Genomic DNA, 27258 nt, shown 5'->3' with positions numbered 1-27258 from the left:
TTCACACCTTTGCAGATTGGTCAGAATCTGAATGGTTTGAATAAAAACAGAAAAGGAAACCTGCGTCTAAAGACTTTTTGTTTGTTTTTTAATTGCAGGCTTCATGTTGTTCTAACCTAACTAATTGGTGCTTTGATTGGAAAGAACGACATGACGTCACAGACGTTTCAACAATCAAATGCTTTGAGCTCAATCATCTGTGTGCAGCTTTAATTCCTAATTGCATTTGTTATAATTTCATGTTTTACATTAGATTTCAATAAACTACAGAGCTGAGACCTCACATTGCCATTTACTGATCTAAGAAAACTATATTTATTAAAAAAAAAAAAAAACAACAACGGTGCATTATGAGTGTGCAGCTCCTGGATTCCAAGCTTAGGGAGACAAAGTGAGAAGTGTTTTCTGTTTTCTCAGTGAGCTGCAAGCCCCAACCCACTAATGCAAACTTAACAGCTTCTCCATCTGCAAATGCCTGTTCGTAAAACTTAGCCGAGCCCTGCAGCAGTATCTCATACAGGAGTCCATTTTTTGGCAACTGGTACTAGATGCTGTCAGTGTTACTTCAAGCATCAAGCCTTTCCAGAGAAGTGAAAACCCCAGTCATTATGATCGTTAAGCTTTCTCTGTGGCCTGAACAAGATGTTGAAAATTCAAAAGATGACAAAGAGGTGGGAACTGACCTAAATAGAACTGATCCGTGAACAATTACAGGAAGATAAATGCTGTGAGTTAGTGAAAAAAATGTTGAAAGGGAACAAATCTGAATCCTCAGACTGAGTCCAATATGTGAAAAGTTGCTGGAACGATCAAATGTTCATTACATCACACTAAACAGTGAAAAGTCATTATAACAAATTAAAAAAACACCCAAGATGTGGTTTACAGTACAAATTCCTCAAATACTTTAAGGCTGATAACACAGCACATACTTATGCCTGAGAGCAACAGTTTAAAAGTTGGTTTTCACAAAGAACTAAATGTTGTGTGAAATGATGTTCATGTTTGGAAGAACAAAGAAATTTCCCATTGGAATGAAGTCATGTTTCCAAGAGCCTGGCGGACTGAGAGCAGAATCCACCAGCATGATGGGGAACTGACAAATCTGCTGCTGCTTGAAAGAATCAGTCAGCAGCCTTAATTTGGAAAAGGCCAAACTCAAACAGTCCTGTGCAGGAATTAGGACCCGGCCAGTCATTGACTTTATGATAGATGGGAATCTGAAACGGATTATAGGCTTATGAAAACCATTCAAACCTGGAAAAGAGGCGAGTAAAAACAAACAAAACAGAAAAAAGAAACTGTGAAACTTCATAAAAAGTAACATGCAAAGAAAATCCAGAAAGAAAGAAAATAAATAAATGTGAAACGACATCAGGCGTTTGGCACGGGACGGCGTGTCCAGACATGCAGAAATCAGGTCTCTTATAGAACCAGGTCACAAAAAAATACATCTGACAGCAAGATCCAAATTTAAGATCAAAGTTAAAATAACTGCATCCAAATTGATTAAAAAAAGTCTAATCCAGCCTAACTGATTGCATTTAGTAATAAAGTGGACAGATTTATAGTATTTATGTGCATAAACTAGCATTTCAAAGTAATAAACATACCTCTCATTATTCTGACATTTGGAAAAATGGAAATGTTTTTTGCAATCCTGACTCTCATGAAATGAGTCCTTTCAATATGTGACTGAATTTTATGCAAACTTTTATCCTTATATTTAAAAAATAAGAAAAACAGCTACAAACACAAAATACTAATTGACAAATACTCGAAGGAGAAAATAAATAGCAATATATCCGTCTAGCCAGAAAAATGAAGCTGTACTGCAAATTGTGGGCATGTCAATTTCTTTTGCACTCAACAACAGAACCAAGCGAAGCACTTCTTAAAAGATAAATGTAAATGGAGCAGAAAGTCATTAAGCCTTTTTTGTTTCAGCCTCTCCAGCGATCAAATTACCAGTCAAGCAATTGTTCACTTGATGTGTGAAACCACACTAAAAGTGAAGGGTAGGTGGGCCGCAGAACACGAAGCACTACTTCTTGCTTGTAATATTAAAACATAATTAGGTAACTCTAACCAATAAATGACTCATGCTGTTAACGAACACTTGTTTTTACGCCTCGTAGAGGGTGAGGATCGTAATGGGATCTTTAGCAGGGAGACAGAATACATTTACTAAATATCAATCTCTGGGCATAATTTTACCTCCTTGCATGTACGATGACATGAAATTTGTCATAATTCCCGTCACAACTAAACAAATATGACAAGCACAAAATGGGAGGCTTAAGATGATGACACGGTTTGAATATTGAAAGCATCTGGCAGCCGGGGAGTAAATCACTGACGGATTTATTGGTGAAAACAGGAGTCATCGTAGGGAAGTGCACTGTGAGTGACAGGCTTACCCAGGACGCTTTAAAATCTTTGATCTTTTTGGTGTCATGAATCATTTAAAGTTTACACTGTCAAAACAAAACAGAAAATAAAATCTAAATGTGAGCCACCTTAAGTTTGAAAAACAGGTATGTAAATGTATTAATATTACTGAACTTTAGTTCACATTACAACTCCCAAAATCAATGCATTTCATAGGAAACTGTTGATGATATAAAACCAATAAAGAGAAGTTAGGGAGTGTTTACACCTGAAAAGTCCTTTGGTCCACTAGTACGGTGGCTTGTTAAGTCCAAACATATGTATGCTTTCTGCATTTTGACCGATTTCTATTTTATCTAAACTGCACCTGAGTCTGTTTGGAAGCACAACAAGACTAACTCAAAAAGTGAGCATCCATCCAGTTGTTTGGCACAAAAAGTCCAGAAAAAAGGAATAAATTAAAGAGAAGGGGTAGAAGGTTTTCAAATCGAGGTGTTAATACCCTCTAAGGCAGGGGTCTTCAAGTCGTGTCTTTCTAGAATCATCTCTACAACTCAGCAAGTCTTTGGGCACAAGTCTTTGTTGCCCATAAAGAATACAATTTTGCTAAAACTTCTAAAAATAGCTCAAGCTCTGATGGGCTGAAGAGTTTTCCTTACCATTAAGTTTCAAGTCTTAACTTTAAAATCAATGTACATCTGGATTTCAACTGGGCCACTGCCTCTAACAGCCCTTGTCCAAGGTCTATACTTTGGCGGCTTCACTTCACTCTGCCCAAACTGCAATCGTTTCCATTACTGCTTTTTTTCAGCAAGGTACTGATTTCTTTGGTACCTGCTTTGAGGCAGCTTCCAATAGGACTGAGCAGGAAGGACATGTACCATAACAACAGAGCTGTTTACTGGCGGCAGCTTCATGGGACAAAGCAGCAGAGACGATCTACAGAGTTTACTGAACGCTGCAGAATGAAGCATAACTACACAAAAACTACAACTAGTTATTACAAATAGTTATGCTGCTATAGGCTTAGACTTATGGAGGACATAGGGACCCCTTTTTATCATTCTATCTATCTATTCTCCCACTCTGCAGAATCTGTTAGTTCAATCTCTAACGTTATGCTCTCTCTGCTTTTTCTCATAGTAGCTTCGCCTCGTCTGTTCCTGTTGGCTGTTACACCATCCGGGAGAGAAATATCAGCTGTGCTACTGCCATCAACACCTTTGTTTATAGATGTTGGAGATCTGCCTGTTTTTCAGTGTAATCCTGTTTCTCTGACAGTGACTGGCTGGATGTGCTCTCTTCATCCTCTGACATGGGAGCTGGCTCAGAGCTCGTCTGCCTGGCTGTGTGTTTCCTGGAAGTGGTTGCTTTTTGTATCTCTGCTTCTGTCTCCTCGAGCCCAAGTCGGCCTCGGCGGATGGCCGCTCACACTGAGCCTGGTTTATCTGGAGGTTTCTTCCTGTTAAAAGGGAGTTTTTCCTCTCTACTGTCCCTACAAGCATGCTTAGTGTGTGGGATTGCCTTCGAGTCAATGAGTCAATGCAATTAACTGGTTTTCCTTAGATAGAAAACTTTAAATCAATTTGACTGTATGATCTGGTGAACTGTAAAGTGCCTTGAGATGACGTGTTGTGAATTGTCGCTATATAAATAAACTGAATTGAATTCTTCTGTCCTTACAATGCAAGTTCTATCTTAATTGAAATACTTTAAGATTTAGAGTTAAATGCAGGATAATTAAATAGATACATCCTTTAGCATTGACACGCTGTGAATGCTGATGTGTTCAAACAATTTAAAAAGTGGTCCGACTAACTATCTGAAGACAAACCACAAGTGACTGGATATTACAATTACCATCTTAGAAAGTAAGTGGAAGGCCGTTTTTCTAAAAAGACTCAAATTTAGAAGAAACAAAAAAATTATCAGAGAGAAGACTGCAAGAACTCCTGGGTTTTTGGAAACCAGAAAATTCAATTTGAACTCCTGGAACATGAATGTTGAGGCTCAGCACTCTGTTCGTTGCTATGAAAGGAAATACTGACAGGAGAGAGACTGTATTTTTAAGAACATGCAGCTTTTTGCTTGACCCTCACTTTAAATCAGTTTTCCATATGGCAGAGACAGATGGAGGGCTCTGAATAAGTCCCTCAGTTATACAGACATCAGCCGTTTTGCTGCTTCGCCGATTCATAGCATTTCTCAGAGCATTACCTAGTTCAGGTTATTCTGAAGTACGTACAAGCATATAAAGATGAAGGCATGTGTATCTATTAGACCTGCAGTGACTAAATTGAGATGAAATATCGCATTCAACTGAGGAGCAAATATAAATTTTAATTTAACATCCGATGGTGATTGAAAACATGATTTATCCAGTTTGTCAAGTGGTTCCTAAACCTGACATAAAGACTTGCAGACACAATAAACAATGTTGGAAACGTGCAGGGAAAATAATTCAGCTCAGTTAAAATTAAGTACTTCAGAATTTAAACAACATATCTAAACTCATGCCGGAAAATACATTTTTCATGCCTCTCTGATGAACTGCACGCAGTGTTTTCCGGCGTGAAACTCCATAGAAACGTAAGAGCCGGAGAAAGAAAACATTACCTCAAACTTGAAACAGACGATAAAGTACAGCGTGAATAATAACCCCAAAGCTCCAGTTATCATATTGACCTTAGCGTCCCCTACATGCCACACTTTCAGAGCTAAAACACTTAAACAGGCAGACCCGGGCCTGTAAAATCTGGCAGCGCTACGTGAAAAAAAAAAAAAAAAAAAAAAAAAAAAAAAAAAAAAAAAAAAAAAAAAAAAAAAAAAAAAAAAAATCTTTTCTTCAAGGAAGTTAGGACAACAGAGAAGGAAGGAGAAAACTGAGTAAAATGAAGCATCATTCATTTCACAGAAAAGCAGGCCTTTCTAGTCTGGTTTAAGGAATGAAAGATTGGTGTCAGGAGGAAGCAATCCAACTCAATGAGTGTTTCACTTCATGTTTTATTGTCTCTTAGCCCAGGGGCTTAGCAGCTTCTTCCTGGAGTAATTATAGCTCAGAGGTAGCTTAAAAAAGGAAGAGAGATCTTAAAATGACTATCCATCTGTAAATTTCTAGAAGACGGATCTGTTTACACTTCCACATGAATGGAGGACTTCTGAAACTTAAACATGCTTAGACATAAACTCTTAATCTGTGAGGAACAAGAGCCGCTCAGCCCTGTGGGTCCTTCAGGACCACGTGTGTGTGCGTACACAAACTGACTACAGTCCCCCCCACCCCACCCCGCCCCACCTCACTGAAGGGCTGCTACCTTGTTCCACAGCTGAACTTTCTCCTCTGCTGCCTGGCAGACTGTAAAGTGTACTGAGGTATTGTAAATGGACTGTAAAACGAGTTCCCTTGTAGTCTTTTAGATCCCCAGCTTTCTTCAAAACAAAGAAAAAAAGTTTCCTCAGAAAATACAGTTTGAAATACAGTTTGTATGAGTAGAGTTTAAATAAACAGATAACATTATTTCTTGAGTGGTAAAGTTTGCGTAATAAAATAGAGAGCAGTAGAACAGCTCAGTGTGCTGAAATGATTAAAAACATTCAGTTAAAGTAAAAGGTGGATTTGTGCGATTATCCTTTCTATAGGGAATATTTAAAAAAATGACCTCCCTGTTAAAAAGAACAGTTTTTGTAAATGATTTCATAGATTTCACCACCTTTAATGATGAAACTGAACTAAAAAAAAGAGTAACTTGCACCTATTCACATCCTTTTAAAACTGCATTTGTGACAAAGTTTAATTAAAGATAAAATTCAGCTCAGTGTCCCTTATTATCCCAAAATACACCAACCTTTTCTAGTTGGTGTTTCCTGACATTTTCTTTTCAGCATTTGACAGCAAAAGCGGTCGACTGCTGGGACCTTTCAAGGCATCAGAGGGATTTCACAGTCTAAGATATCAGTCAAGGAAAGAATACACAGATTTTCCTAAGGAAACACCATGAAACTGGTGGAGAAACTAAGGCAAAACGGTGAAATTATGTTAAACTGGACATCCCTTAGAAGATGGCTAAAAAAAAAATTATAAAAAAAAGCAAACTAGTATGTGAGGCTGCCAAGAGCCTTTCAACAATTTTTAAGGAGCTGGAAGAGTTTCTTAAATTCAACAACAGTCTTTTGTGTTTTTCTAAAGCCTGGGCAATGGAGTTGGCTGGAAAACAGACTTAGTTTTTCTTCTTAAAGTGAAAAAAAATATGTAATTTAGCAAAAAAAAAAAAAAAAAAGGTCTCTTAAAGGCATTAAAGGGGAACACCGTTATGTTATTACATCATGTTCTACTCACCCATATTAGTTTTGTGTCATTTGGAGCTGTTCCGAAGATATTCGGTTTTGTAATCCAAGTAACTTCTTTCTATGGGCAACGACTTAAAGGCACAAACTAAACTGTTCATAATTTGTTCTTTATGGTACGCCAGCATTAATAACATGTGGGCGAATCACTGTCCCCCAGACATCCGCGGTTATATTTTTTAAAACAAAGCGGAGTGTGTATGACGTCATCAAGGGGCCAATGTAAAAAAACAGTGTTCCCCTTTAAGGTCTAATTAAACAAAGGCTGAACTTTATGCAATTCCAAAAGATAAATGCAGTAAAAACAACCCTTTACTCTAGAAGAACACCATGACCAAAGAGATGTATGGTGGTGGCAGCATCATGCTTCGGAAGAGTTTTTTCTATAGCTTAAACCAAGGTAAAGGGAGTATTGAACAGTTTAAAGAAAACTGTCAACGGTGGAACAAAACCTTCAGACTTCTACAATGGAACACAAGATGAGAAATATTATGTTTCAGTAAAATAAAGACCCAACATTTACATCTGAATTATTTAAATCACGGCTCTGAACTGGATATGCGCTCACAATGAGTGCTTTTAGTCGTTTGGTGTCTTGTGTATACATATGCAGACATGTTTCTAACATTACTTAACATCACCCCGCTTAGTTGCCTGCCTCTTTTGTTTTTGTTACTTATGCATATTCTTATCTTTACTTTTCAACCGAATTGTGCCATGTTAAGGTGAGTTCAATGCATATAATAACTTTCCACATGGTTTGCCTGCTGTCGGTCGCCTGACAATTTGCCTCTCCCGTGTGGACATTAGTGTCCTTCACATCAAACTTTGATATTTTAGTCCTGATAGCTCCTTCACATGTTAATCATTCGCTGCAATATTCTCACCTTCACATTCATTATTTTAGCGTTGATTTGGTTGAATATTTCACCTGATTTCATAAACCATGATGACATGGGCATAAAGGAAATCTCTGTTGGACCATTTATAGTCTAGTTCATTCTGAGCTCATCTTTCTTGCTCTTCGCTGTATGTTTTGGCTCATTATCCTCTTGAAGGCCGTATGACCTGCTAGGAGGCTATAGCTTCCTGACCATTAGCATGCTTCTCTTTAGGATGTTTTTATAGCCTTCAGACTTCATTGTATCCTGCTAAGATTATATATACCTTCAATGAGATACAATAATACAGCCCCAAAACAAAACAAAACCCCCTCCATGTTTTACAGTAGCTAAGCTGCATCCTTTTCTGTTAAATCTTCACTTCTACTAAAAACATAGATCTTATATGTCTGGCCATAAAGCTCTTGTTTTTCTCATCATTAAAATACATTCTGCCAGGAACCTTGTTTTGCATCTTTAAAAATTTGGTGATTTTCTGTCTATTGTAACATATTTCTAAGTCTTACTCCGTGGATCCAACTGTGGGTTAAATGTAAAAGATCAGATGCACCTTTATCTTCTTTTTGTGCTAACTGTAGGCACCATCTGTCTGACCATCCTGGGGTAACGTTTTTTTCTCAGGATGTGGTCAAAAGAACAAGAAGCTGCAGGAGATGATCATACAGCCTTTACAGATGTACATGATCTAAGCTTGTCAGAAAGCTCTGATCATTACTCTCTCTGCTTCATGTTCAGGGTGGTCCACAGAAGACTAACCTGCCCTGCAGCATGTTTCTGCCATTTAAATAGTTAAAATGACTAATGGAAAGCTTGAAGAAATATATAGAAGGATGAAATCCATGAAGTTTCTTTAAATAGTTTTTTATTTATGTTTAAATCACTATGCTTCCTTTTTTGAATTGCTGCTGAGCTAACTGCATATCTATTCTATAAATGATCAATTGTGTCTTTTGGAGTTCCAACGATTCTGTCCCTTTAGTATAGAGAATTATTTCTTTCATTTGAATCTATTCACTCTTTCACAAGCTAAAAGCAGACGTGTGCACTGAACGACGGCTTTTGATTGATTTTAACATTTAGTAGAAATAGAACGATTGCTCCACTGACTCCCGAAGAACAGGAAACATGAATAATTGTCTGCATCAAAATTTGAGGTGAAAAACCTTTAAGATGAAGGAAATTTATATTTTGAGTTATTGTCATCCAGAAGTTCAATGCTTTTCAAACATATTTCACAACCATTAATTGTTCATGGTGATATAATGAGAAATTTCCAGAGAAGTTTAAAATATTAAATTGTATGAGGACTGAAGCAACTCACATATGCAAATGGGTAAAAACATCAAGAGCACACTATGACTCTTCTTGTCACTGTTTGAATGAAACAGGGAAGAACATTAACATAAAAGTGGCCTACGCATGAATGACTGAACACAATCGCTTTACCAGATTGATGAAGCCATTAATGTTCATGTCTGAGCAGGACCTAATATTCTCCTTCCCAGACACACACATACACACTGGCTGCTTAGAAAGGCCTAAATAGAAAAAAAAAAACATGTTCTATGTATTAAATTAATTCTAGCTGAGACCACTGGCCAAGCATTACACAATGTAATTTAGTAAAAAGAAATATATCATCTAGTTTCTCCATGACAGCCATCAACAGTTTAGATGACAAATTGTGAAAAGTTTTAAATTTAATGGTGTAGAGCGAGAAAAATGACAGAGCCCAACATGAACGTTTAACAAAATGTAGCTTTGAAACAAAAAGGCAAAGTGGAAAATATGCAGAAGGAAACCAAACCGATTATTTTCATTTAAAAACAGTCCCTGATATAAAACACTTTTACCCCTTTATTGAACTATATCCAGTTAAAATAAAAGTGGGAACTTGTTATATCCTTGAGAATATAAAAAGTGTTTGCTTTAGTCAAGTTTTTTGGGTAATTCATAGGCCTAATCAATAAAATGCATATTGTCACACAAGAAGAATTGTCATGAGTGATAAGTTTTATCTCCAATGCTGGGTTGTTGCTTATAAACAACCAGAAAACACCTGCTGTTTGGCAAGTCGATAAATTGCCCCCTGAAAATAAGTCATTCAGGAAAGTGTTTGTTCTTAGTTTTAATTAGGAGACAGCTGTGCTGTGATTTATGATCTCCTTAAAATGTAATTTCTTTGCCCATTAGATCAACAATATTTGGGAAGTGATCACCAGTTTTAGTCCACAGTAGCCAAATACCTGCAGCACTTTGTTAGATCATCATCATGACTCTTGTCTTTCCACTGGAAAAATGAAAGCTATCATTAAACCATTTTAATATGTGTAAACGAAACTCAGTTCTGTTGAGATCATTTACCAATGCTTGACAAAACTGCACCATATTTTCTAAATTGACATGGACTTTAACTGGGTCTCAGATCATAAAAATACTTGATCTGACACACTGACCAACTCTGAACGAAAACATGATGGATACATATGGTGGCATGTTGAACAACTCTATTTTTTTTTTTACAGTTATATCACTGTCTTTTTTTATAACTTTTAATTATCCAGGACATATTAGCATGTTTAGCAAGTCTTGAATGAATGGTAAATACAGGGACGTAACTAAATTAATGCAAGTCCCTTGACTTTATCCTTTAAAGTAACCTTTAAAGGATATTTGGAATGTTTTCTCTCCAGTTTATAGATGGTTTCTTCCATAGATTAGTTGCAGTGGGTTTTATAAACAACAATAATCATAGCCTTTTATTTTAATGTAATAGTATTACATATGAATGTTATGTGTAGAGTCTTGATGCATCTGATGATCAGTGTATGCACTGCACAAAAAATCTAGAAATAAGTAAATAATTCTTAAGATTTTGTGTATTTACCCTTAATTTGAGTAGATAAGTAAGATTATTTGCCAATGGAATGAGTATTTTTGCTCTTAAAATAAGATAATTAGATAATATGAACTTGAAATAACACAATACAATTGTTTTTTTCTTATTTTAAATGTAAATTGTCTTGTTCCATTGACAAAATGTCTCACTCACCTCCTCAATTCAAGAAAAAAATGCACTTTTTTTAAAGAAAAAATTACTTATGTAGATTAATATTTTTTTAAGTGTGTTGACTGAACCCAGTCAATATCAAGACTTTTACATCTTAAAAAACAGAAAACGTTATCACGTGTGCATGTTTAAATAAAGCTGTATAAACTGTAACCCAAACTCTCAGGCCTCTGATTCTACATGAGTTCTTCAATATTTCATGGTCTATGAAATAAAAGAATTTCACTGTTGACCTCAAGGGAAAGTCATAAAACTTTAATGTAACAGCTCCGCAACAGATTCTACCTTTGGGACTGTTATTTGGTCTGGTTTTTGTAGGAAAAGTTGCTTGATTGTAGATATAACAGGAGGATATAAGATGTTGATTCATCATATGTGAGAAAACATATTTTATTATACAACAGATAAAACTAAACTCACCATTAAGGAAAAGTTCCTCTCGCATTGCTTGCCTGGCAGCAGGAGAAAAACAGCGCTTCTTTAGCCACTCTGCATCAAACACACTCATGTGTTTTTCGGGCCACACAATCGAAACCTGAGCAAATATAACTGTATTATTAAATCTCCTTAAAGCCATTCTTGTGTTTTCAATTCTTGACCTATAGTTGTGGCAACTCTTTAATAAAGTAAGCAGTGGTTTGGATCAAATGTACAGTTTCGGAGGAAATCTAATGTGATGAAAAAGTCTTTCTTTATAAAATATTGAAAAAAAAAACTTGATCTGTTTCTTCAAAAATAGAAATCTGTTATGTCAACATACATACAAGTTTTTAATGTGATATTTTCTGATTAAAATACAATTTTAAATAACTAGATCAAGGAATGGTCAGAGGAATTAAAGGAAAAATGGAAAATAAAGCTAACCAGTAAGTGTTCGTATAGGGTTTGTTTTATTCATTTCAAATGAAAAATAGAGAACACCTGTGAAGGACTCTCCTGGATTGTTGGGAATATCAAAAAGCGAATCTGCTAAGAACCATAAGAGCTGAATCCTCAGAGAGAAAGCAGCTCAGAGGTGATTCTGGTGGAGAGCTTAATGTTCAGGGGGAGTGTGCCAAAATTAGATCATCTCCCTTCCTGACCTCAGCACCTCATCACAGGGCAGCTGGACTCATAGGTGAGCCATTCCCAGCCTGGAAGGCTTTGACAATATCAGAGCACGAAGATTGTGATGTCATTAAACAGACATCAGTTTTGGAAATATAAAAAAACACAGAAAAGTCTATTAACTAGAAAATCATAAGGATACGTGCTCATAACCGAATAACTTTCTTGATAATTAAGATCGACAGCTGGTATCAAAATCTGTTAAGAAAAAAATGATGGACACAAGTGAAGCTGCTTTAACATGAAACTAAAGGTCTTTTTTTATCTTTACAGCAGCTTATAAAGGGCTTGAATGAACCCAATAAAGGCAGATGTATTAAAGCCCTAACACATACACCAGGGCTATAAAGTAATTACCATAGTACATTAATATCATGGCAACATGACAAATAATATTCACACAAGCAATAAACACTTTGTAATGTCCCTTGTGGACTGAAAACGAAAACTGAGTTAAGCAGTAAACTTTATTTTGTAGAAAACATTTTGCTGGCTCTATAATTGTACAGCTTTAATCTAATTTTCATTACACAACTTAGAGGCAGAATGTTTTGCATGGAAATAAAGGTATGAAATAATTATAAAACTAACTCAGTATGTAATACGCACTGTGGATCAATGCCACATAATGTAATCTTAAATACAAGTTTAGGATTAATTGTATAAAGTTTTTGCAAATTAAAGTGCTGGGAAGACTAATAACTATTATTGTGTGTACATGTATTAGAAAACAGGTCGGATTATGGTAAGGACCTACTTTGCCGTCTTTGGTAACCTCCACAGAATCCACTCCTGTATGGATATCAAGGTCTGCCAGCAACAGCAAGCGCGCCTCAGCCGATTGCAGGGTGCAGACTGGACACTGGCAGTTATCTCTCAACCAGGTGAATGGGTACAAGCTCTGTCCTCCATCCTCCCACTCCACCACCATCAGCCGCTCCTCCTCCACAACACGGACATGCCTCACTGAGTGACAGGCCACGGGGAGGGAGGCAGAGCCGAGGGTTTGATGGCTGCGAACATGAACTGGAGTTATGCAGAAGCTTGGTGCAGCTCCAGGAAGCTCCATCCTATGACAAGACCTCAGGGCCTTGCAGACCATTGGAGAGGCGCTCCTTTGCAGGACAGGACGGGCAAGTCGTGCAAATGAACTCATCCACATTTTGGAATCCGATCCCCACTTAGATTTAGGATAAGCACTGAAAACTGCCCAGAAAGAGAAGGAAATTATTAGAATTATCCATGCTGATGTTTACAATAAAAAAAAACAATAAAACTTTTATTGCAGAAAATATATATATATATGTAATATGCTATATGTCCTTATAAAATTAACGCTCCATCCACTAATACACCATTTCAAATGTGTAAAATGGTGATGGCAGCATCATGTTGTTGCAGTGCTTTGATTCTGTCACAGCTGGTTGGAACAGGGCTGGAGCTAAATACTTAGCAATCATAGCAGCAAATATATTTGATGCTACAAAATCTAAAGCCCATGTCACACCTTAACGATTTAGCCAGTGCATACATGATGCCCCAGAATCGTATAAAACGCTGGCATACGCAGGACTTTTTATGTATTCTTTCAATTTTGGGCGTATACATAAAGTAATCATAACGAGTCAGGAACTTATGTGAAACCACAGCCTAAATTATGCAAAACACACGGCAGTAATGCAATGCCCATTAAACGTCACAAGCCAGTGCCTTGAGGGGGGCAGCAATGTGCCTGGAGGCGCCCGGCTTGCATAAAAAGATGTCTATGATCGTGGTATTAACATAGCTTCTGTTTACCACCCACCCTAAAAGAAAGAATAAATAAAAAGACGAAAAGAAATAAAGAAGGTTTGCAGTCGCAGCAGTTTCAGCATCATCTCTGCTAGGAAGTTTGTTGGTTGTGGGTGTGAAAGCAGGAGGGGATCCATCACACTCACCTTCATGCTCACCCTATGATGGGGATGCAGTCTGGAGGAGTACAGACAGTTTCCTATTGTGAACCCCTTTTGTACCAAAACGCTGACATTACGCCATTATACAGTAGCTGGAAGTTAGAAACACGTTCAGCGGTCGTCTGGAACATGTTAGATACGTTGATATGCGTTGGAGATGAGTTCTTGATAAGTTACGCATAAGTTATGCACAAGTTACTCATAGTTTTTAAATAAGCTAGATGCCACGACTTATGAGTAACTTAGACTTAACGTATGTCAAAGATCAGATAACTTACCTGTAACTTGGTCCAGCATACGCTGGAATACGACAAAAATTTTGAGCATGCTCAAAATGCCTTGACATACTTGCAGTATGTTGACGTATGCCAGCTTAATTGAGCGATCTCATAACTTATACAAAATTAAACCTATAACTTATTCAAAGTATGCCAGCGTTTTTGCCAGATTTTTCATACGTCAGGCACATGCTGGCTAACACATTTTTGTGTTAGCCAGCATGTGCCTGGCTAACAGGAACAGACCTACCAGTAATCACATGTGTCTTTCAGATTGGAATGATTGTGTAAGGCCACGATGATCTCTGTGTAAGCATGGGACTTCCCATGATAATGGCTTGGATTCTTAAAGGAGAAGTTCGGTTTTTTACACTTTCAGCCCAATTTCTGTAGTGTCCAGTATGAAATCGAATGATCGACACCAAAATTTTGACAATTGCTCCTGTCTCTGCTTTTTGGCTCATTTAGAATCAACCCCTGGCTGCTTTAGAATGGCTAGCATAGAGCATGTCCGATAATGTCCTTAAAACAACCTTAAACGTTCTTTTTTTAAAATATGCTACTCACCGTGTTGTCAGCGCTGTTCAATGACGTTCCAAAAAAAGTTTCGTGAAGAAAAAACGTTCCTGTAGTGTTTTATTTAGCATTTTGTAAATCCCATTGAGTTCTGTAGGAATAGTCAATATTCCCCTGCCACCGGAAACGGAAATGGGGCCTGTTTACACAGTTGTAGTCTTTTCGCTTCACTCTGTGTACTCCGACGTCGAGAATCAAGAATCCACCTTTCGTATTCCATTTTCAGAGTTTTTTAAAGTGTTTAACAGAGACGTTAGCACCTCGACGTCGGAGTACACAGAGTGAAGCGAAAAGACTACAACTGTGTAAACAGGCCCCATTTCCGTTTCCGGTGGCAGCGGAATATTGACTATTCCTACAGAACTCAATGGGATTTACAAAATGCTAAATAAAACACTACAGGAACGTTTTTTCTTTACGAAACTTTTTTTGGAACGTCATTGAACAGCGCTGATGACCCGGTGAGTAGCATATTTTAAAAAAAGAACGTTTAAGGTTGTTTTAAGGACATTATCGGACATGCTCTATGCAAGCCATTCTAAAGCAGCCAGGGGGTGATTCTAAATGAGCCAAAAAGCAGAGACAGGAGCAATTGTCAAACTTTTGGTGTCGATCATTCGATTTCATCCTGGACACTACAGAAAATGGGCTTAAAGTGTAAAAAACCAAACTTCTCCTTTAAGCAAACATTGCCATTGACAGAGACGGCCATTGTTAGAGTCCCAGCCGCTAATGGATACAGGCCAATATTAGAGGATTTACGGTATTCTGCTGTAAAATGATTCTTATCGGGCTACTTTGAGTTTCACAGCCCCCCTCCTCACCCACGCTCTCTCCATTCATCTCCTGCTCGCACTCTTTACTCACTGTGGCAGCAACGTCCACCTCTCTTTCTATTGTTCTTTGAGAGAACGTGCTTATTTTGGGAAGTTTTTTCCATTCTTCCAGCAGCTCTTCTTTACTTTTTCTTTTCTGGAATTTGCTTAAGTACCTATTTTTGGTATCCATTGCCGCTAACACATTGTACGTAACAGTTATGTTTTTAATCTATGCTCTGGATTACCCATAATTCCAAGTCGTAGTGTAAAATATAAAATACTCAAATACATCGTTCTTTTAATACCTTTATTGCGGTTTGAAACATTTTATATGAGTGTATTTTTTTTTACCAACAGTTTAATGAACTATACACAGTTATTAACATAGTAATTAAAAGTACCACTGTCTGCTGTTTAAATAGCCCACCATTATGTTGAAATGAGTTGGGGTATAAATGGTGAACTAAGATGAATTTTTCACACCATTACAGCAGCAAAGTGACGTCCTAGTCCACATTTACGTAGAGGCCAACCAGGTGTCATTGACGGGGCCCCTAAGCACCCGCAGTCTCCGCTTATCGATAGTTACGCCACTGATTTAGTCCAATACATGTTACGTAATTCGATTCGAGTTAAAGAAAACAAACAGCCTAAGCAGCAGGTGACTCGGTGTTTGACAGCCCACGCACGGCTTCCGTAGTTAATATTGTGAATTCTGCCAACATTTATTAAGTTAGAAGCAGCCTTAGTGGAAATGTCCCGTTTAAAGCCTCTAACAGCCTGAAAGAATGAGCTAACAACCCGGCTGTTAGCATGAAGCAGAGCCGCTGGTTACAAAGCTACATCCGGAACAAACATCCACCCATTCTCAATACCCGCGTCTTATTACCTACTTTCGCCGGTGTTTCTGAATTAAACTGACATTGAAACAACCCGAAGAAACCACTAAAAGCTTCGCCGATAACAGAAGTTACCTGTAGTTTGTAAATGCCGGCCAGTTGTTTGCCTGCAGCAGCTGTCAGTCTGAAAGGAAAGTAGGTGAAAGGTCGACCCGGTCTGCACAGGGACAACAGCATCACTGCATGGCTGAAACCTTTGCTCTACTTTCTATTCTCAGACACGCAGTCCTGCTGAGAAATCACCAGTGGAACTGCCTTCATAACCAGAATCTATACTAGTTTAATTACCAATATACTGTTTAACAAATAAACTGGAATGCAAGAATTAAAGTTAGAATTATAATTTTGAATTTGAGTCAAATACATTACCGTAAAGAGAAAATGTTTGCCGTTTTTTGTATAATTAATTTAGCAAAGCAGGAGGAAGGCATACTTTCACATTCACTTTAATTTATTGCAAACTTTTTATGTCTCAAAACCATTTCAACTTGATTCCCTGCATTTAGAATACTATTTCAATCTGAAAAACTCACATGAAGAGAAAAGACAATTAGGAGAAATTTATTGATACAATTACTTTGTCTTAGGCGCTCAGACCTCGGCAGGAAACATAGCGCTTAATTTTGATAGATATGTATGAAAAGGAGCAAAGCCTGAAACAGGTGGTGGTGTCGAAATGATGAAGTTGGACAGTCTGTAGACTGCTGGGAGATGGTCTCCTGAGGGACCACTGGAGAGATCCAGTGATGCTAGAGCTTCACTCAGGGACCTGGAAGATGGAAGTCCAGTTGGATAACACAGGTTGAGAGAACCTGTCTTTGATGAGCAAGCATGGAGTGACAGTTGAGAGGAAAAACTCCCCATTGGGAAGAAACCTCTGGCAGAACCAGGCTCAACATGGCGCTCTTCTGCCGGACCGGTTGAAATGAGACAGGAAACGCAGTAAGAGTCCAGGAGGAATGTCACTCTGATGAAGCTTTAGCTACAAAGGTGGAGGAGGGGCTGGAGATGGGTTGAAATGGTGCCATCTTAATGAAGTCACACAGCACAACCTGCCTGTCCGCAGGAGCACACAAGAACGGATCGGAGGCCTTTTAAGACGAACTTTGGATACCAATTGGCTTTCCTGGTGGTGTGGTTCAAAGTTATTGGTCATACCGGTACCTATTTTCCAGGTCAATTACACTAATCTCATGTAACGGTCATGTTTATGAATAGGTTATTAAACTCTGCATAATGAAAAGATAAAAAAAAACAACACAAAACAGGGAAAAAAAAGAACAGCCTTTTATTCTGATTCACATAATTCCTGTCAAATAATTTCTGCAACAGTCACTCTATCTTATCTGATATGTCAAAAATGTGATCCTCCTAAATCCTGAAATACTCTCTAACCTCTGTTGTGCTTCTCCAGTCACATCTAAATGCATTTTCTATCTAACCCACACATCATTTACATTTTTACATTAGTGGTATTAGTAACCCTGCTCCTCTTTGGGTTACAACATATCTTATACAAATAACTAACAAATAGATGCATATATATTTAAACATCCATGGTGTCTAAATTAAAGGTATAGTGGATAAAATTCTTTCAGGTTTGAGCTCTGGGGCAAACATCTCTTCCATTGTCATTACTTACCTACTTTTATTAATAATCCTTTGGCATAAAATTGATATTTACATCTACTAATATCTACATGAATTGATTATTTAATAAGTTTTTATTAAAAGACTTATTTATCTATGATTTCACTAAAGACTCCTAGATGACTTGCAGAGACAAATTATTTTCTCTTTACCTCATATAACTAAAAATCTAGTTCTTAAAAAAAGAGCATGAATTGTCATCTTTAATGTTAGTTTATTGATTAGCATAATTAACCAAAGGGTTTTTGTTGTCAATTAATTGGTAATATCTGAAAAAATTAAATGTTTTGAATATTCCACTTGAGAGTATTACTGTTACCAAAATCTGTATTAGAGGGAAAAAAATGTAGGGGTGGCCACAGGGATGGCAAATGATTGGTTAAGGGTGGCCCTGGCCACCCCTGGCCCCCCATCTAGCTGCGCTCCTGAAAATAAGCTCATGTGTGATCAGTTTTACCTCTTTCACTTCAATCCTTTCCTTTTGCGCTGGATGTGCTGGATGGAAGATCAGTTCCAGTGAGTGCAGAGTGGTTGTTTATCAAAATGGCACATGCTCATGTCAGAGCTCTAGTTTATAAAGGCATTGTTTCGCAATAATTAACCTATGAACATGGACAGATGCCAGAATCCAAACGTAGTAGAGATAAATTTCAAAGGGTGAGTAATGGTTACAACTCACTCACCTTTGCAGCTAGTAATTTGTTGTATAACGAGCCTAGAGTCATTGGCCTGAAGTGTAATTTCCTCTCAAATGCACCGACATGAAACACACCACCGCCAGCTTCTACAAAAATTAGGTGATAAATGAGGTTTTCACTGCAAAGCTGCAAAAACTTTAATGTTGTGAGGCAGCTATAAACTGTGGAATTAATCTTGCAAATGAACTGCAAATAGTATATATATATTTATATATATATATATATATATATATATATATATATATATATATATATATATATATATATATATATATATATAATTTCTGAAATTAATTGAAAGTGATTAGACTTTGTTATTGTATTGTTATTTGAAATGATATTTAACATGGAGTTTTCAGTCTCGTAGACTGTCTGTGTCAATGCTTTTTTTCCCCACCCTGCTGCATTAAAATATCTCTACAGGAACAATCATAAATTTATATATTGATATAAAACAGAAAACATGAATATGTAATAATGCACCTACACACAGGATTCACAATTACACCCTATAAAGTCCTCTGAGATTAGCTTGAAAACTTCAGTAAATTATTTTATCTAAATCAAACCAACACTAAGCTCTACTAATAACTGCTACAATTATGTAAGATTAAAATATATATGAATTAAATATTTACTTTACATTGAAAAAAAAGTTAATTGTTTCAGGGTATTGCTTATTCTTTAAAAAAAAAAAACTATTATACATATATAAATATTTATATACATATAATAATATCTGACTATTTCCCTTCATAGTACAAATTTTCTATTTAAGCCTAAATAAGGAAGTGTTTCCTCCCTCTGGCAGAGACATGCAGTAGGTTAGAAGTACTTCAGCTGTATGTTACATGTTGTGTGTAATCTGTAGTCACAAAGTCGTTTGAAGTAAAACAGACCTCTTATATAATTTATAACCCCTGTAATTTTACATTATATAAGTATACTTTTAAGTCCTCTAAGTCAAAGTGTGTTTATGCAACATTATCTGTGGCCTCCAAAGATTTAATGATAGTTAAAAACAAACAACCCCCCCCAAAAAAGCAGCTGATTGCAGCTCAGTGAATGAGAACAAAAGAGGCTGTTTGTAAGGCTGACCGCAGCACCTAAAGCACGCACCCTTACATCTGTGTTCTCCATAAATGCCAATAAGCAGCTTCTTCCTTCAAAGCACATGTAATTAGTAGGCTGGTGCCTGAGATTATAATTCTTTGCAGACCTCAAACTGTTGTTAAGCAAACATGCAGAGAACTTGGTCATTTTCAACCATGTGGCAATATTATATACAATGAATTATTTGCATGCCAATGTTGCATCGCTGGTGGTGGGGGGGTTCTGCACCACAGAACCTCACTGCTACAGCTTTATGAAAATCCTCTGCATTATAGTGACATAAACTACTGAATAAAAAGAAGAATGATGGCACAAATTATTTGATTTATGGTGCAACCCACAAGTCCTTCACAACAAAAGCATCCTTGGTACTTAATTACTTTATTTGAAAAGTCACAATACAGTTTGATTAAGCATGTTGTCATAAAGAATATTCTTTAAACTCAAAATTACATGAGTGCTGCCAGCAGTCTTGTCTGTCAAAGTATTACATCGTTAAAGATCTGTGTGATCCTTGAGCTGAAAAAATGTACACAAATACAAATACACATTAGGGTATTCTATTATAAATGTACTCACAGTATTTACTTTTAATAATAACCTATATATTTTACATGACTATACTCCTTGTACAAAACTGCACAGCAAGGGGAATACACTATAAAACATAAGTCACAACCTTCAGCGCTGGTGCAGTAAAAACTGTGCAACATTTGCAAGCCAATAAAACCAGAGGAAATTACAACCGACCTTTCATTGTATACATGTAAACAAGCTTTGCTTTTCCTAGAAAAACATCCTTTATGGGGTTAAAAAAGATGCAACTACCGTTCCTCATCAAATGATCTTTTACCAAGACTATAATCAGCTGTTTCACTTTAAAATATAGAGCATTTAAAAGAGAAAACAAAACAAACAGACAACATACAGGACAGAATAATGAAGCTGACATATAAACTGGGAATGCTTTTCGATTGTAGTTCTATTCCAAAATAAACGTTTTGAAAGCCAAAGGTCCTTACATGCACAAAAATCATCCTTCCAATGATCCAAACAAACATATGTGAATACATGCACGCTACTTACATACATAAAAACATACAAACGTACTTACATAAATTTGGAGAATATGGATTGGAAATACAGTTACCCACGTCTTGTTTTGCATTAGAGTATTTTGTGCAAATCATCAGCCATTTTAAATTGAGCTAATTAAAAATCTACATTGTGAAATGATACGTGAACATATTTGCTGGCTCTGTACGATTCTTTCTGATTTAAACGGAGCCAAACAGAAATACTGCCTGGCCAGCACTTCTGATTATTTCATCCATTCGGATTATTTTTCCATCTGGCAGTTTTGTTTCCCACCAAAAAAACTGGATCATCATCACAAACCAGTTACATATACTGTGGGATAAAGTCATAAATACAAGAAGTCACTGTACATGCAACTTATTTTTTTCTAAACAAAAAATGACTAATCAACAGTTAATCTTTTTTTGCTCATGGTTGCTCTAAAATACACTACCCTGAGGCCAAGTGAATTAATTGCACCCATCTTATCTTTATTCTACACATAAGTTTGAATATATTTGTTTACTTTGGGGACTGTTGATGTTAAGGTAAATTGATTGTATGAGGTGGAAATTGTCCTCAGTTTCTATTTATGAAAATTGTGTTGAAGAGGCAATTGGACTTCATCTATTTATGTGACAATTACTGTCAATTAAACTAAGAGTATTTCACTCTGTTTAATTAGAAGAAATCTAAATTCTTCTGTTGTTATCTATTGTAAATACATTTCATTATTACAGAATCCAAGATAATTTTTCCTATGCTTACTTTTTTTTATATTTACTGTTTTTTTTTTCTTTTTTTTACCAATATGAATCATTGACACTACATATAAGCTTTGTGCTCTTCTGCTTATTGATTAGCATGACCATAGTTCTTTAACACTTTATAGGGTACTCAGTGAAATAGTATTATTGGAATCCAGGAAAAGACCTTATTACCTTTGTAACATAAAAAATATGGATGTTTTGATGGCAAAATTAATGTCAATGTAATAACACCAACTTGCCCGAATATATGAAGAAAAATAACAAAAGTGCTTCTATAAGAAATTCATGAAAAAACAATAAAAAAAAAATTTTTTTTTTTTGGTTTTACTTTTTAACTTTTAGTATTTAACCTTTTTTCTTGACTTTTCTTTTCAAACTTAACTTACAGTAGGTAATATATCATTCAAGGGCTCATCCAATTGGTCAAATGCCAAAATTATATGCACAGCCATGTAGCAGTATCTCTGCTGAATGGCTGGATATAGATCTTGTGCTTCACTGAGGGACGGGAGGGGGATCATAAACCATCACTTGCCCTATAAAGGGTTAAACAATGAAATTTGCAGAAAGCATAAGCATAAGGATTATTTCTCACTTTTGTTTCTATTTCAAATGGTCACATTTACATAGCCTTAAAATCTCTATGACCCACTTCCAGATGTTTGATCGAGGGGAAATTTTGCATGTGATGTTATTTAAATCTCTCTTAAAGTAGCAAATTACAGCTCTGAACTATTTGTGGTTTCTGATTTACATGTGTTTAAACTGAGTAAAGTCTGAAATGGAGTCTGTTGAGTGTGTTTTTCTATTTCTATTGGAAAGGACTCACACAGAGGGAGACTTTTGATGAAATTAAAGTAACTTATGGTGATGGTGTCTGTTATATGACCTTGCAAAATGTTTTATAAGGTTATATTATGGGACATTACCGCTATAAGTTACTTTCATTTCCCTTTGTTTGCGTCCTTTCACATGCAAAAACTCAGACTTTACTCAATTTTAACACCAGTAAATCAGAATCCAAAATTTGTTCAGAGCTGTAATTTGCTATTTAGTCTATAGAGGTTTAAAATACTTCACATGCAAAATTTCAGCTCGATCAAACATCTGGAAGCGGGCCAGGAACATTACTTATTGAACACACCTCCTAAGGTATGGGACCAAAAGTGGATCTAGCCCAGGGCCAACATTCTCTAAAGTCCTGCCCTGTCCCCTTCAGCGTGATACCAATACCAGAAAGTGTTGAAATTTAAAATATATATATTGCCATTAGAATTTGAGGTACTCGTTCTTCAGTCTGCTCAGTCTACTTCCATGGCTGCGGATGATCAGAGACAGCAGCTCGTGTTTGTCCTTCAGGCCCAGGGAAATGTCCAGGGTCTCCTTCAGGGAGTCCCGTGTGTGAACGATCATGGTGAGAAAGTCGTCACTGAGCCGGTGCTCCTCCTTCAGCTCGCTCTCCTGACTCTGTTTGAACTTCACCTCCAGCTCCAACAGGGATTTCTCCGAGTTAGTGAACGCATCGCCGATCTGGGCCGTCTCCCTGCGCAGATACTTCCCGTAGCTGTCCTCCCCGTCCAGGTCGTAGGAGATGCTCTTCCCGATCCCCTCCAACACCCGCGCCGAGTCCTCGATCTGCCGCTTGATCAGGGTGAAGTCATCCTTTATGACCGAGTCCTGGTCCTCATCCAGGCTGCACTTCCTTTCGTCGGTCATCTTAAAAAGCATCTGGCACTTCTCCGGGTCGTCGTTATCCTCATATTCTCCGTCCGGCACGAAATAATGATGAAAAGTGCCATTAGACATCTCCGGATGTAGTGGCCCCCGGTAAAAGGCTCCACCAGCTGGCTGCGACAACATCCAGGCACTTAGGAGCAAGTGAACAAAAATCATGATGGAAACTTGCAAGGTGTCAAATCTGAGTTTAAATATTTTCAAAATTACGCACTTTTAAATGTTATCCTTGTTCAGCGCGCTGCAAACAGGTTCCAAACTGCGCAGCTGCAGCTTTAATGTCCGTCTAATCAAACAAACAGGAAAATAAGTTGCTTCAAATTGTTTCACAGCTTCTCCTCCTCGTCCTTTAACCCAGTCTGACAGCTTGCATCACCGCTGGCAAGCAGGATAGCGGGGAATGAGAAAAAGTTTGCGCCGGCGTGGCTCTGCTCCCGACTCTGCCTGGTGCCTCAAACGCAACATCTGGACGTTTCAAGAGCCGCGCTCCTCTTTTCACTAATAATACCTCTGCGCTGCTCTCATGTTACAGCGCCTCCGTCATTTTCAAAAGGCTGCATTCAGGACTGGGGCTGGGAAAAAAAGCCTCTTTCAAACCAGAACCAAGACCAACTTTGAATTAATTTGCTCAAACATGCTCAAAGTTTATTACACTCCTGAGTATTATACAAGTGACCACATATATAAACCTGAAATGCCCTTTTGTTAACCAGCCCTTTAATAACTCCCTAGTGGCACACCTTTAAAAACGTCTTACTTCTTAGACATAAATTACGTTTGACAGAAATGTTATTCATTTTCCTTATATTAAAGTTTAAATTAGATTAAAATAAAAAAAACAAAAAAAACAAATATGATCCCAGTAGCTGTAGTATTGTCAGTATTAATCATGTCTCTAATTTTTATTAATATATAACAGCATGTGGGATAACAAGAATATATCAGCACAACCAATGGTGTAAATATCGGTAAGCAGAGACTGCAGTTGCTTAGGGGCCCCGTCGCTGGCATCTGTATGGCCCCCTAGCAAATTGTAGGACATTCCTCTTAAACCCACCTGATTCTATATTACCTTATTGGACCATATTTATACCCGAACTATGATTGATTTCAACATGATGGTTTTAAATACTATGTTAATAACTGTGTATAGTTCATTAGACGGTTGGTAAAAAATGCACTAATTTAATATGTTTCAAACTGCAATAAAGATCTTAAAAGAACAAAGTATTTGAGTATTTCATTGCTTACACAAAGACTCGGAATTATGGGTAATCCAGAGCATATATTAGGGGATGGGGTGTTGTACTTCATATGGGGCCCACCCAGATAATGTTGCTTACAGGCCTATTGTTGTGTCATTATGCCATTGAGCACAACTACACTTTAAAAACAGAATGCAGCTTAAATGACTTGCTTCATTTGGTAACAAGTAATTGAATTGATTTTTCCAATTTTAACTTTTTTTTTTTAAACATGGCAACTTATATAAATAATAAACTTCATTCAACTAACCTACTTGTGACCAATTAAAGCAATTAATTTATGTTGTAGATGCATTCACTTTTTAGAGTGTAATTAGATGAACAAAATATTGAACCCCCTTGATCTATTGAATATTTTGCTCATTATAATAATCATATTTTTAGTTTTTGAGGGGAAATACATTAGCCTTTGAAATACATGACCCCTGAACTACAGCAGATATAAAAATCTGAAATGTTTGGCACAAAATTGCATTAATCCCAGCTTCCAATATCCTTTGATAAATACCCTGCCATGTATCGCCTAAACCCCCTAACTGTCACAGTCTTTTGTTATGTTTATTTAGAGTATTCAGTTTTACTTTGCTCCTTGTTTTAGTGTTTAATTATTATTTTGTTTTCTTGTTAGTTCCTGTCTTCCAGGTTTTCCATTTGTTGTCCTCTGCTGCCCTCTTGTGTCCTCTATCCCTAGCTCTGTTTTCTGCTCTGTCCTCACCTGTTTCCAATCGTCTCGTTAGCCCTCTCTTTGTCTCTGTCCCCGTTAAAAGCCCTCCCTCTTCAGTTCCTGTTTGCTGGATCCTCATCTAACGTCTGTCTGCTTACCTCCTCTCTCCCTGGCTCCTAGTGTTTGGTTTCCCCTGATGTCTCCTTGGTTCTGGTTTGTTTGTTATTTTTGTTGGATTTTTTTATTCCTGTCTCTGTACCTGTGAACCTCATTAAACCCACCTAAATTCACCTCTGCCTACTTGCCTCTGCTTTTGGGTCCTCAATCCAACACCAAATCGTGACACTAGCTGGTAAGGTCTATCTGGCACTAAATACAGTGGCTCAGTCGAGCTCGGACTGGCAACGATTTTCGCCCCTGGCATTTTTCCATCTGATTGAAGCATTGAAGCACAGTCAAACATGTGGGTCTCAAATGTGAAACACAATACGAATAGACATTGTGGATGAACCGATCTATCTTTAAGCATCACAAGACTTCCATAATGCTTTTTAACTGGCTTTGGTAACCGAAGCACGTAAGACGGGAAACGTTAGCCTTTAGATGCAATACTCCATCATGCACCGCCATATATTTTTGCAAAATATTCGAACATAAATTTGCCAAATATAAGATGAACTTCGTAGTTTAGTTTAAAGAAAGCATTTTACTTTTGTTGCAAGGATTTTACAGTTTGAAGAAATGGAAAAATTACACCATATGCCAACCGTGACAACGATGTGCATGACAAGGAAGGGCTATATATACTGCATGCATCAGTTAGGTAGTTAACATTGTATTACTTCTTGAGCTCCTTGAGTTATTTACTGTCACAGGTAGGAGCTTCAGCCGGAGAGTAAGTGTTTTGGCCGGTATGATTTAAGGAGGGCCAGCCTTCGCACGCTGAAATTGGGACCCCGGTATCATAGATTACCAGTCTGAACCTGTGCTCAGTTATAAATAACAGTGAGAACTGAGGAACAGGCCAGAGAAGTCACAAAAAAAGTTGTGAGGAAGTTTAAAGAAAGGTTAGTATTCATGGAGCACAGGTTATTCCATCATCCGGAAATAGAGTTTGGCTTATCTACAAATGTACCAATGACCGGACCTTTTACTGTAAATACATGAACTGACAAGCAAGGGAAGGACCACAGTATGGGAAACTGCACATTTCAACAGCTCATTTTGGAGAATATGTCAAGTCTGCCTTTTATGGAAGACTGTATGATCAGAAATGTTTGAGGATAGAGGTTCCATTTGCAGTTATCACAAGCCATATTAAAGGACCTGATATTGGGTTGTTGTTAACAGATTTATTGACACAGCAATCAATGAAATACATAAAAAGCAAATCAATGAAATACATAAAAAGCTTTAAAAACATAAACAATTTGTCATGCAGTGATTATTCATCACTTTTTTTTTTTTTTTTACATTTGCTGTCAATATTCATAGAGAACTAATATATCCTGCCAGCAGGCCAAGATTGAATATAGGAACATTTTGCAAACTGTATTTGTATTATGTAATGTCTGTAGTATCTGATTGAGATCTTTACTGTAATGTTTAAATAACTTGTACCAATGGCTTAGAGGGAAATCTGGCCTCAGGAAGAAGATCTGTTAGAAGCTGCAAAAAGACTCGAGACCGGCTGATTATTTCTGTTTCTTGTGAACAATGGTCTCACTTATTCAGCCAGATTGATAAAGGAAAGGTTCAGATCCAATATTCAGGCATTATAATGTCCCCGACAAAGTCCAGACCTGTTTATAGATACTTTCCGTGCAATCTTAGTAAGTTTTATACAGAGATGAAGAAGTGGTAATTTTGGTCTTTCCATGTGTAAAGAGACAATGCAAAGAGGTTTTTACCTTCTAAAGGTAAAACATGAAATAAGTCGAAATCAGTACT

At 37.1% G+C, this 27258-nt stretch overlaps 2 protein-coding genes across 4 annotated transcripts in view; both read right to left on the bottom strand.

Moving 5' to 3' along the window:
* Positions 1-16531, bottom strand: part of bbox1 (butyrobetaine (gamma), 2-oxoglutarate dioxygenase (gamma-butyrobetaine hydroxylase) 1) — a 32049-nt gene extending 15518 nt beyond the window's left edge. The window contains exons 1-3 of one of the 3 annotated variants that reach the window (XM_015391325.1): positions 16413-16531; positions 12572-13013; positions 11128-11242 (exon numbers count right to left, since the gene is read on the bottom strand). In XM_015391325.1, coding sequence (XP_015246811.1) covers positions 11128-11242; positions 12572-12976 — 520 coding nt within the window. In that variant the 5' untranslated portion in view covers positions 12977-13013; positions 16413-16531. Of the gene's footprint in view, positions 1-11127; positions 11243-12571; positions 13021-15921; positions 15971-16412 lie in introns of those variants that run through there. The other 2 variants (XM_015391318.1, XM_015391310.1) reach the window with 2 other exon arrangements.
* A 6375-nt stretch (positions 16532-22906) lies between these two features.
* On the bottom strand, positions 22907-23857 carry LOC107095104 (fin bud initiation factor-like). The gene has a single exon (XM_015391081.1). It carries the CDS (start codon positions 23536-23538, stop codon positions 22915-22917), a length of 624 nt encoding a protein of 207 aa, XP_015246567.1. The 5' UTR covers positions 23539-23857; the 3' UTR covers positions 22907-22914.
* Between the last annotated feature and the right edge of the window lie 3401 nt (positions 23858-27258).

The sequence above is a fragment of the Cyprinodon variegatus genome, unplaced genomic scaffold, assembly GCF_000732505.1.
Source record: "Cyprinodon variegatus isolate N-32 unplaced genomic scaffold, C_variegatus-1.0 Scaffold22, whole genome shotgun sequence".
Taxonomy (NCBI): Eukaryota; Metazoa; Chordata; class Actinopteri; order Cyprinodontiformes; family Cyprinodontidae; genus Cyprinodon; species Cyprinodon variegatus.
The sequence above is the reverse complement of the archived record's forward strand: the minus strand, read 5'-3'. Positions and strand labels throughout refer to the sequence as shown.